Raw genomic sequence first — 10,606 nt, 5'->3', positions numbered from 1 at the left:
CTAGAAGGCAGCCAACATTCACATTTTTGAAGATATATATCATTTCCATAAAATGTTAAAATTCCTAGACACTAGGAGAAACTGGTCTGGTGGTAACTTGACATTAACCCTTGAAACATATATTATTTTGAAGTTACTTTCCATCATTTTTTTCTGCTTTAATTGCTTAAGGAATATAGCATTCTCCCCAAAATATAACTCAATATAGAAAGGATTCTAAAAATAATATTTAGCTTTATATAGTGTTTATTATGTTGACACTGTTCTAAGTACTTTATATATCAATACTTTGAATCCTCACAACAACCCTCTGAGTTAGGCACTATTATTATTCCCATTTTACATGAGGAAATAAGGCAAGAGAGATCAAGGAACCTGTCTGAGATCACATAGTTAGTAAATGGCTGTCCTAGGAACCCAGACAGTCTAGTTCCAGAGTCTGTGCTCCGAACCTTTATGCTATGCTGTCTCCTTTACAATCTGAGGATTAGGAAGAGGAGGTGAGATAGAAGTCCTAGAGGTGATTCAGTCATGTTACTGCCTCTGCTGACAATCCTGTCTGATAGAACAGGTTAATGAAAGTTCACTCTTCTATGTATCAATACTTACAAGCAGAAGACTAAAACTGCTTGGTCATGTATCAAACTTGACATGCAGCTGGGAATAATAGTGGTACTTTACTTGTCCTTGAGTTCTCTCTGAAAAAAAACCTTTTGTATCTTTTTTCTTAGAATGCAAAAGTAACGTATGCCCATTGCAGAAAGGTTGAAGAGTTTGGGGTAATTTTAAAACTCTGAACACTTTCAAAATTCTATTTATCAACAAATTCTTCTTGTGAGTCTACGTCAAGAACCAATTCTTTAGTCAGCCTTGAAATTAATGAGTACAGTGGCTGCCATTTCAACTACCAACAATGACATAAAAGGTTGCAAAAGGTCTAGGATGATGTGTGTGACATCTAGAGGGACACATAATGAGACTTTGTAAGATTTTAGACATAAATGTGACAGTTCCTCTAGAAATCATTTTTGAGTAAATTTTTATATGTTACCTAAATAACCTAGTTCTTGAGCAATAAATTCTTTTAATAGAGTTTAACCATGGGTCACTCAGAAAAATCTTATCCACATAGCATTCTAGTACGTGCATACTATACTGCCCTGGAACTCAAAATAATGTATAGCCCTCAAACCCCAGCTATATAAATTTCATATTTTCTATAATAATCTCTACTTTTTTGTACTTACACTTCTCTGTTATGGACTGAATTGTATCTCGCCAAATTCATATGTTTAAGTCCTAATCCCTAATGTGATAATATTTGGAGATAGGGCCTTTAGGGAGATAATTAAGGTTAAATGAAGCCATAAGGGTGGGGCTCTAATCCAACAGGATTGGTGTCCTTATAAGAAGAGGAAGAGATGCCAGGAGTGCACACACACAGAGAAAAGCCCCTGTGAGAAAAGGTGGCTGTCTACAAGCCAGGAAGAGAGCTCTCACCAGAAACCCACCCTGACAGCACCTTAGGACTTCCAGCCTCCAGAACTGTGAGAAAATAAATTTCTGTTGTTCAGCCCACTCAGTTTATGGTATTTTGTCATGGCAGCCCAAGCAGATGAATATACTTTCACATAATAATGGAAAATTAACTGGGTTCAAAAACCTGTCTGTTACCTGTCAAACTCACCTATGATGTAGGATGCAGGATCAAATTGGTCCCTGGGGCTAGAGAGAGTGGGAATGAGCCACGTCAGTGCTGCACTCTTCTCACAATACTGGTCCTGGATAAAACCCCTGATCTGAGCATAGTAGGGTTTTCCATCTTGTTCGTCAATTACAGAAACAACATCTCCAATTTGGTAATAGACTCCCTGGGGGAAGTAGAAGATAACCCCATATTTAAAATAAAAATAGGAGGTGGAGTCAAGATGGCGGTGTGGGAAGACGTGGAGTTAGCGTCTCCCCGCAACTAGGGCGCCTGCTGGCCAATGGTGGTGGACTCTGACGCCCAAGGAGACGGGAGGAACCCCAAAGTGAACCGGTAGGATGTGGGGGGACTGAGGGGGGAGGAGAAGTGGAAGCCAGACAGGATCAGCACCCCTGAGGCTGGGCAGATCAGGAGAGGGAGGTGGGAGGGACTCTCCAGGAAGAGCAGGAAAGGAGCAGAGGGCGATTGCCCCACCCACTCAGGCCCTGGGAGCCTGCTGAGCTCCCAGGCCCGTCCCCTGCACTCCAAAGCCCCCTCCAGGTCTCGTGGGTCCCTGGGGGCATAGGAAGGAGGCCAAGGGGAGAACAGGAGAGGCAGGTGGGAGGGGCCCTCCGGGAGGAGCAGGAGAGCAGTGGAGGGCAACTGCCCCACCCACTTGGGCATGGGGAGCCTGCTGATCTCCCAGGCTGGTCCCCTGCCCTCCAAACCCCCCTCCAGGCCGCGTGGGTCCTTGGCGCCATAAGAGGGAGGCTGGGGAGATCAGGAGAAGCATGGGGTAGGGGCCCTCCCAGACTGGAGGAGCAGGAGAGGAGAGGAGGGCATTTGCCCCACCCACTCGAGCCCAGGAAGCCTGCTGGGCTCCCAGAGGAGGTCCCCTGCCCTCTGAGACCAGGGGTGGGGGGCACGCCTGGACCCCTTCTGTTCCTTGAGCCTAAACCCCACCCCCCACAGCCCCCAGGGCCTTTTCCAGCCTGTGGGTCCTAAGCATAGGCCTCGCCCACCACCCAAACTTCACCCTTGCTTAGGCCCCGCCCTCCATAGCCAAGGCCTTCCCACACCCCTCCTTTTTTATTTCTTTTCCCTCCTCCTCTTTTTTTACTATTGTGGTACTGATGTACCTTCTGGTTGTTGATTAATCTATATTTTTATTTTTATATTCTTCCTAACATATCTGTTAGTTTCCTAGTCTAATTTTATTTTTTACTTTGTTATTGTTCTTTTTTTTTTTTTTCCCCACTCCAGGCGGCCTGCGGGATCTTGGTTCACGAGCCTGGGGTCAGGCCGAAGCTCCTGCAGTGGAGCTCCAAGTCCAAACCACTAGACTAACAGAGAACCTCAGATCCCAGGGATTATTCATTGGAGTGAGGTCTCATGGAGTTCCTTATCTCAGCACCAAGACCCATCTCTACCCAGTAGCCTACAAACTCCACTGTTGGAAGCCTCAGACCAAACAACCAGTAAAGACAGGAACACAATCCCACTCATAAAAAAAAAAAAAAAATGAGATGGCAAAAAAACATGTCACAGATGAAGGAGCAAGGTAAAAACCTAAAAGACCAAATAAATGAAGAGGCAGTAGGCAATCTACCTGAAAAAGAATTCAGAGTAATGATAGTAAAGATGATCCAGAATCTCGGAAATAGAATGGAGGCACGAGTTGAGAAAATACAAGAAATGTTTAACAAAGATCTAGAAGAACTAAAGAGCAAATAAACTGAGATGAACAACACAATAACTGACATGAAAAATACACTAGAAGGAATCAGTAACAGAATAACGGAGGCAGAAGAACGAATAAGTGAACTGGAAGACAAAATGGTGAAAATAACTGCTGAGGAGCAGAAGAAAGAAAAAATGAATGAAAAGAATTGAAGACAATCTCAGAGACCTCTGGGACAAAACTAAACACACCAACATTCGAATTATAGGAGTCCCATAAGAAGAAGAGAAAAAAAAAGGGTCTGAGAAAATATTTGAAGAGATTATAGTTGAAAACTTCCCTAACATGGGAAAGGAAATAATCACCCACGTCCAGAAAGCACACAGAGTCCCATACAGGATAAACCCTAGGAAAAACACACCAATACACATATTAATCAAACTAACAAAATTTAAATTCAAAGAAAAAATATTAAAAGCAGCAAGGGAAAAACAAAAAATAACATACAAAGGAATCCTTATACGGTTATCAGCTAATTTTGCAGCAGAAACTCTGTAGGCCAGAAGGGAGTGGCAGGATATACTTAAAGTGATGAAAGAGAAAAACCTACAACCAAGATTACTCTACCCAGCAAGGATCTCATTCAGATTCCATGGAGAAGTCAAAAGCTTTTCAGACAAGCAAAAGCTAAGAGAATTCAGCACCACCAAACCAGTGCTACAACAAATACTAAAGAAACTTTTCTAAGCGGGAAACACAAGAGAAGAAAAAGACCCACAAAAACAAACCCAAAACAATTAAGAAAATGATAATAGGAACATACATATCAATAATAACCATGAGTGTAAATGGATTAAATGCCCCAACCAAAAGACACAGACTGGCTGAATGGGTACAAAAACAAGACCCATATATACGCTGTCTACAAGAGACCCACTTCAGACCTAGGGACACATACAGACTGAAAGTGAAGGCATGGAAAAAGATATTCCATGCAAATGGAAATCAAAAGAAAGCTGGAGTAGCAATACTTGTATCAGATGAAATAGACCTTAAAATAAAGATTGTTACAAGAGATAAGGAGGGACACTACATAATGATCAAAGGATCAATCCAAGAAAAAGATATAACAGTTATAAATGTTTATGCACCCAACACAGGAGCACCTCAATACATAAGGCAAATGCTAACAACCATGAAAGGAGAAATTGACAGTAACACAATAAAAGTAGGGGAATTTAACACCCCACTTACACCAATGGACAGATCATCCAATCAGAAAATAAATAAACACAAGCTTTAAATGACACAATAGACCGGATAGATCTAATTGATATTTACAGAACATTCCACCCAAAGGTGGCAGAATACACTTTCTTCTCAAGTGCATATGGAACATTCTCCAGGACAGATCACATCTGGAGTCACAAATCCAGCCTGGGAAAATTTAAGAAAATTGAAATTGTATCAATCTTCTTTTCTGACCACAATGCTATGAGAGTGGAAATCAATTACTGGAAAAAAACTGTAAAAACCACAAATACGTGGAGGCTAAACAGTGTGCTACTAAATAACCAAGAGATCACTGAAGAAATCAAAGAAGAAATTAAAAAATACATAGAAACAAATGACAATGAAAACACGATGACCCAAAACCTATGGGACGCAGCAAAAGAAGTTCTAAGAGGGAACTTTATAGCAATACAATCTCACCTCAAGAAACAAGAAAAATCTCAAATAAACAATCTAACCCTACACTTAAAACAACCAGAGAAAGAAGAACAAAGAAAACCCAAAGTCAATAGAAAGAAAGAAATCATAAAGAGCAGAAATAAACAGAAACGAAGAAAACAATAGCAAAGATCAATAAAACTAAAAGCTGGTTCTTTGAAAAGATAAACAAAATTGATAAACCCTTAGCCAGACTCATCAAGAAAAAAAGGGAGGGCTTCCCTGGTGGCGCAGTGGTTGAGAGTCCGCCTGCTGATGCAGGGGACACGGGTTCGTGCCCCAGTCTGGGAAGATCCCACATGCCGCAGAGCGGCTGGGCCCGTGAGCCATGGCCGCTGAGCCTGCGTGTCCAGAGCCTGTGCTCCACAACAGGAGAGGCCACAACAGTGAGAGGCCCGTGAACCCAAAAAAAAAGAAAAAAGAGAAAAAGGGAGAGGACACAGATCAATAAAATTAGAAATGAAAAAGGAGAAATCACAACTGACACTGCAGAAATACAAAGGATTAAAGAGACTACTACAAACAACTATATGCCAATAAAATGGACAACCACGAAGAAATGGACAAATTCTTGGAAAGGTACAATTCTGCCAGACTGAACCAGGAAGAAACAGAAAATATAAACAGACCTATCACAAGTAATGAAATTGAAACCATAATTAAAAATCTTCCAACAAACAGAAGTCCAGGACCAGATGGCTTCACAGGTGAACTCTAACAAACATTTAGAGATGAGCTAACACCTATCCTTCTCAAACTCTTCCAAAAAGTTGCAGAGGGAGAAACACTCCCAAATTCATTCTACGAAGCCACCATCACCCTGATACCAAAACCAGAAAAAGATATCACAAAAAAAGAAAATTATAGACCAATATCACTGATGAACATAGATGCAAAAATCGTGAACAAAATACTAGCAAACAGCATCCAACAGCACATTAAAAGGATCATACACCATGATCAAGTGGGGGTTATCCAAGGGATGCAAGGATTCTTCAATATATGCAAATCAATCAATGTGATACACCACATTAACAAATTAAGGAATAAAAACTATATGATCATCTCAATAGATGCAGAAAAAGCTTTTGACAAAATTCAACACCCATTTATGATAAAAGCTCTCCAGAAAATGGGCGTAGAGGGAACCTACCTCAACATAATAAAGGCCATGTACGACAAACCCACAGCAAGCATCATACTCAATGGCTCCACACCATACATTTTCATTTTAAAAACGATTCCCATAATCTACATTAAAAAATACTTAAGATCCTCATATCGTATTTCATTAGGCAACTTCCTCTCCCAACTCAGCTCTGGATGAGATGTTTTATAATAGCCACCTACAGGGAAAAATAGCTTAGAAAGGAACAAAAACCACAATGACACCTTATACAGAGTAGCAGAGACTTTTAGACTAACCCAGCATTTTAGTAGCACATTACACAATAAATTCAAACCTTCCTTCAGTAACTACAGATGCTCACCTTGTAGAAAATTGATTCTGCAGTGATTATGGTGGAAACTGACTCAGGGGCTTTGATGGGCTGTGAAAAAACAAAAGTAAAAATATTAGCACATTCATAATGTGTGTGTTTGTGTGTGTGTGTGTGTGTGTAGCGTGTACAGGCATTTTTTCCAGCCATATATGAGAGTTCTGTAATTTAAGAAATACTAAAGTTGTTGTTTGGTGACAAGAACTGCAGTAAAAAAGAAAAAAAAAATGCTTTTCTGATCGTTGTGGCAAAGCCTGGTCTGAATACTTCTGCTACCTTTAGCTTAAAAATTGCTGAGCCCCAAAGGACCAGCTCCTGACTACGTGGCTGAAATCTAACAGAAGCCTTCTCAGAGCGTTATTACTCATTCTAGTTATAAAAAAAATCTGGCTCTAATGGCCTGAGCATGACGGAGGTGGGAATAATAAAAAACGTGTCTCCTCAAAGACATTTTCCATCTCCACTTAACTATGGAACTAGTTATGACAGTATCATCAGAACTAATTTTCTAGCAAGCCTGAACCAAGGCCAAAGGAAACTTTCTTGGGAGTTCTTAGTAACTTGCCACCACTCAACCATCACTGAAATTCCTTCCTAAGCTGTAACACACACTTTCACGCCACAACACAGTAACTAGGCCTTCCCAAATATGTCTTGGTATTATCCTTGAAGAAAGGCGTTGTTAGAGAAATTGATATTAAAATACTTGCAGAGAACATATTCCACCATACTTAAGAGGAAAACGTGTTTAGAGCATTTAAGTGTATACAACTATAGTCCAATATTTACATGTTTTGTCTAGTCAATAAACACCTCATTTTAGAAAACTGAATTATAAAACTCATATAAATTAGGGGCAACTATTCTAAACAAGAAAAAGGATCCACAATCTGCACAAGAATATAACGCAAGGCTTCTCTGAGTTTTTTAAATAAACACACCCAACTTCAGAAATGCCTTTACTGGTAAGTGAAGCATTCCTGTTCTGAAAGCAAAGAGTACCATACTGAGGTTTTAAAAAAATAGTATATAATGCATTGCCCATTGTGTTTGACCACTGTCCCTTGTATTTACAAAAACAATGAGAATTTACTGCAACAAAAATATGCTTTCCACTACCCCAGCACAAGTCTTTCGACCATCTACTTTCTCATAGAAGAAAAGATAAAGAAGATTTAGTAAAATTTTTCATTCATATTCATCAAGTTGATCATTATAAATTAGTAAGAAACGTCTTCTGGGGCCATAATAACAAACAAATATGGAAATGAATGAGTTTCGGTATTATTTACTTAGAGCTTTAAGAATGAAAAAAAAAAGTTTTCCCAGTATACCTGGCCACACCAAGAACTATAACCCCATCTCATCCTTTCCAGAGAACCCAGTAAAATGCGCCGGAGGTTTAGGTTTCTTTTAGAATATTTTATATTTCCCAGAGAAAAAAATAAAAGCTAAAAAAACAGAGAAAGGGTATTATTAACTTTATAAACAGTAAGCCTCCTACAACAGAGCTCACTCCCTTTTAGAAAGTCTGGACCAGTCCCCAGAACACTACAGAATAGCTGCCAAGAGCAGAGTCCAAGTTCAGTGATGAGAGATGAAGGCAGTGGCAGGACACACTACACACACAATGCCATTACAGTACAAGACACTGTCCACAATCATCTTACATTTTTTAATTTAAAAATATGTCTTCTCCCTTTTCCTTTAGTGGAAACTTTCTTTTCAGCAGCTGGAGCAGATTTGTATTTAGTGTTTCTGAGCCGAGCGGACCTCCTGTGAATTTCCTGCTTACTCTGTTACATAAACAATTAAAGAACAAAAAAGAGAAAGAAATAAAAAGTGCAGAAAGGTTGCTGTCCCGATACAAACATCTTACAAGGATCCCAGAGTATGCACTTTAAACGATCATTTAAAAATTAAGTAAGAGTGCACCTTTTGTTTTTATGGCGGGTAATCACACCAACTGGCCTAATTCAAACAGGGAGAGCCTTAGGCAAGCATCTCCAGAGCATTGAAAAAGGTGCGAGCTACTTGTAATAGGTCAAGGGGCAGCAACAAGAGTCAGTCCAGGCCAAGGCAAGAACTATTCATCGGTTGTGTTTATAACAGAAAAATGCTTAAAAACTCAACTCTCCTACGCCAGAGAACGGGTTTGGTATGCCACCTCCTGCAATGTAATACTTATGCTGCCACTGAAAATGATGACATGATAATCTTAATAGCACGACATTATGACAAAATGAACTTTATTAACAGGTCCAGTAGCATGACCCTGCTGACATCTCTATGTATACATGTGTATACTGAGATGTCTGGTTGCTATCCAAAACATTACAATGGGGGGATTTCTGAAGCGTTTTCACTTTTCTTGCTTCTCTAGCCTTTCAGTTCCTCACTACAAAAGGTGCTGAGAATGGGCCGAACCAAAGACCATGTTCTCAACCGGGATGGGAAGGGGCGGCCCGGCCCAGTATGAGCACGGCGATCCCGGGAGGCCCCCGCCCGCCCCCTCCGCGCCCACCCGGCCTCCGCCCGCCAAGCGCCCGGTCGACCTCCGCCGGAGGGAGGGGCCGGAGGAGCTCACCTGCTTGCCGCCCCCGCCCCCGTTGCTCTGCGGAGGGGCGGCCGAGGTGCTGGCGAAGGTCGCCGCGCCGAAGCCGCCACCGCCGCCACTGCCCCCCGTCCCGCCGGCCGCCCCCGAGCCGGCGCCCCCGCCGCCCGCGCCGCCCCGGCCCGTGCAGTGGTGGCAGAGGATCTCCCCCTGCGGGCCCTTCTTCCACATGGAGGACGATGTGGTCTTGCAGACGCTGCAGGTGGGCTTCAGGCCCAGTGGCATCGTGGCCGGCTCGGGCGGCCCCCGCGGGCGCAGCGACACGGGAATGGCGACCGCCGGCTTTCGGCGGCCAGCTGGCCGGCCCGTCACTCCCAAAGACAGAAAGAGCGGCCGGGCGCGGCGCCGAGCTGTCCACCCTGGAACCAGGCCGCGGCCGCTGCCCCCTGGAGGCAGGAAGCCTGTTCCGCCCGCTCCACCCGCTCCACCTCCCGCACCAGCCCCCAGCGGCCCCGGCGCCGGGAGGCGGGGCCGGGGCGGGGCCTGGCCTGGGAGGAAAGCGGAGCCTTGGCCTGGGGAGGTTTCCGGCGTTGCGCGTGGCCCGCGCCCAGGCCGGCCCGCCTGACCGGAAGTGCCCCGCCCGGGGCTCCTGGGACAGAGCACGGTTCGCGGAATTTCCGGTCTTAGGCCTATGATTGACTACTAAAATACTGCAGGCTCAAGTATATCTAAAATTCAGATAAGCAGCGAATAACTTTTTAATATGAGTGTATCCCATGCAATATTCGTTGTTTATCTGAATTCAAATATAACTGGGCATCCTGTATTTTTATTTGTTAAATCTGGCACTCCTACTTAGGACCCCTTTACACTCTTTAAAGTTATAATTTAGACCCCCAAATACGTTTGCTTATAAGGGTTATATCCATAGACATTTGTGTATTAGGAGTTGAAACATTTTCAAGCCAAAGATGCCACACATACATTCATTGGCCCTTGAATGACAGTGTTCGTATCCTCTGAACTGTACGCCAGGGACAGAGTGCTGGTTTGGTATTGTTGGGGAACAGGTTTGGCCCCGAGAACCGCCAGAAAGGGTCTTGGGACCTCTGTGGACTGTACTCAAGGACAGCTGGCCCAGGACAAGGGCATCATGAGAATCCAGCCTCTGTTAATGTCACTGGTCAGTACAGGGCTCGCCAGAGAAACGAGTCACCCCTCAGCCTCACTTAGTGGAGCAGTGGTTGCATACCTGTCTTCATGATCCTGGGTTTTCTAGACTTGATGTTCTTGGACAGATCATGATGAATATGTTGGTGGAGTGCTGGGGGAAGAGGAAGAAGAAAACTGTACTGAATGCCTTATGATGTCGCGAAACCACATTTAGTGCTTATGCCAGTCATGGAACAAGATATTATCCCTATTTTACTGTTAACTGATGATCAACAGAGGGA

The 10,606-nt window shown here is 43.1% G+C and overlaps 1 protein-coding gene across 2 annotated transcripts in view; it reads right to left on the bottom strand.

Moving 5' to 3' along the window:
- The window catches only part of GATAD1 (GATA zinc finger domain containing 1), a 50,479-nt gene extending 40,853 nt beyond the window's left edge, over positions 1–9,626 (bottom strand). Inside the window, exons 1-4 of one of the 2 annotated variants that reach the window (XM_022585778.2) lie at positions 9,186–9,625; positions 8,269–8,394; positions 6,590–6,649; positions 1,688–1,871 (exon numbers count right to left, since the gene is read on the bottom strand). In XM_022585778.2, the coding sequence (XP_022441486.1) occupies positions 1,688–1,871; positions 6,590–6,649; positions 8,269–8,394; positions 9,186–9,437 (622 nt within the window). In that variant the 5' untranslated portion in view covers positions 9,438–9,625. Of the gene's footprint in view, positions 1–1,687; positions 1,872–6,589; positions 6,650–8,268; positions 8,395–9,185 lie in introns of both variants that reach the window. The other variant, XM_089917635.1, reaches the window with a different exon arrangement.
- Positions 9,627–10,606: the final 980 nt, after the last annotated feature.

This window comes from Delphinapterus leucas, chromosome 9, assembly GCF_059928025.1.
Source record: "Delphinapterus leucas isolate spDelLeu-1000000601 "Yukka" chromosome 9, BTC_Dleu_Yukka2, whole genome shotgun sequence".
Classification (NCBI taxonomy): Eukaryota; Metazoa; Chordata; class Mammalia; order Artiodactyla; family Monodontidae; genus Delphinapterus; species Delphinapterus leucas.
Note: the sequence above shows the minus strand (reverse complement) of the source record. Positions and strands in the feature narration are given on the sequence as shown.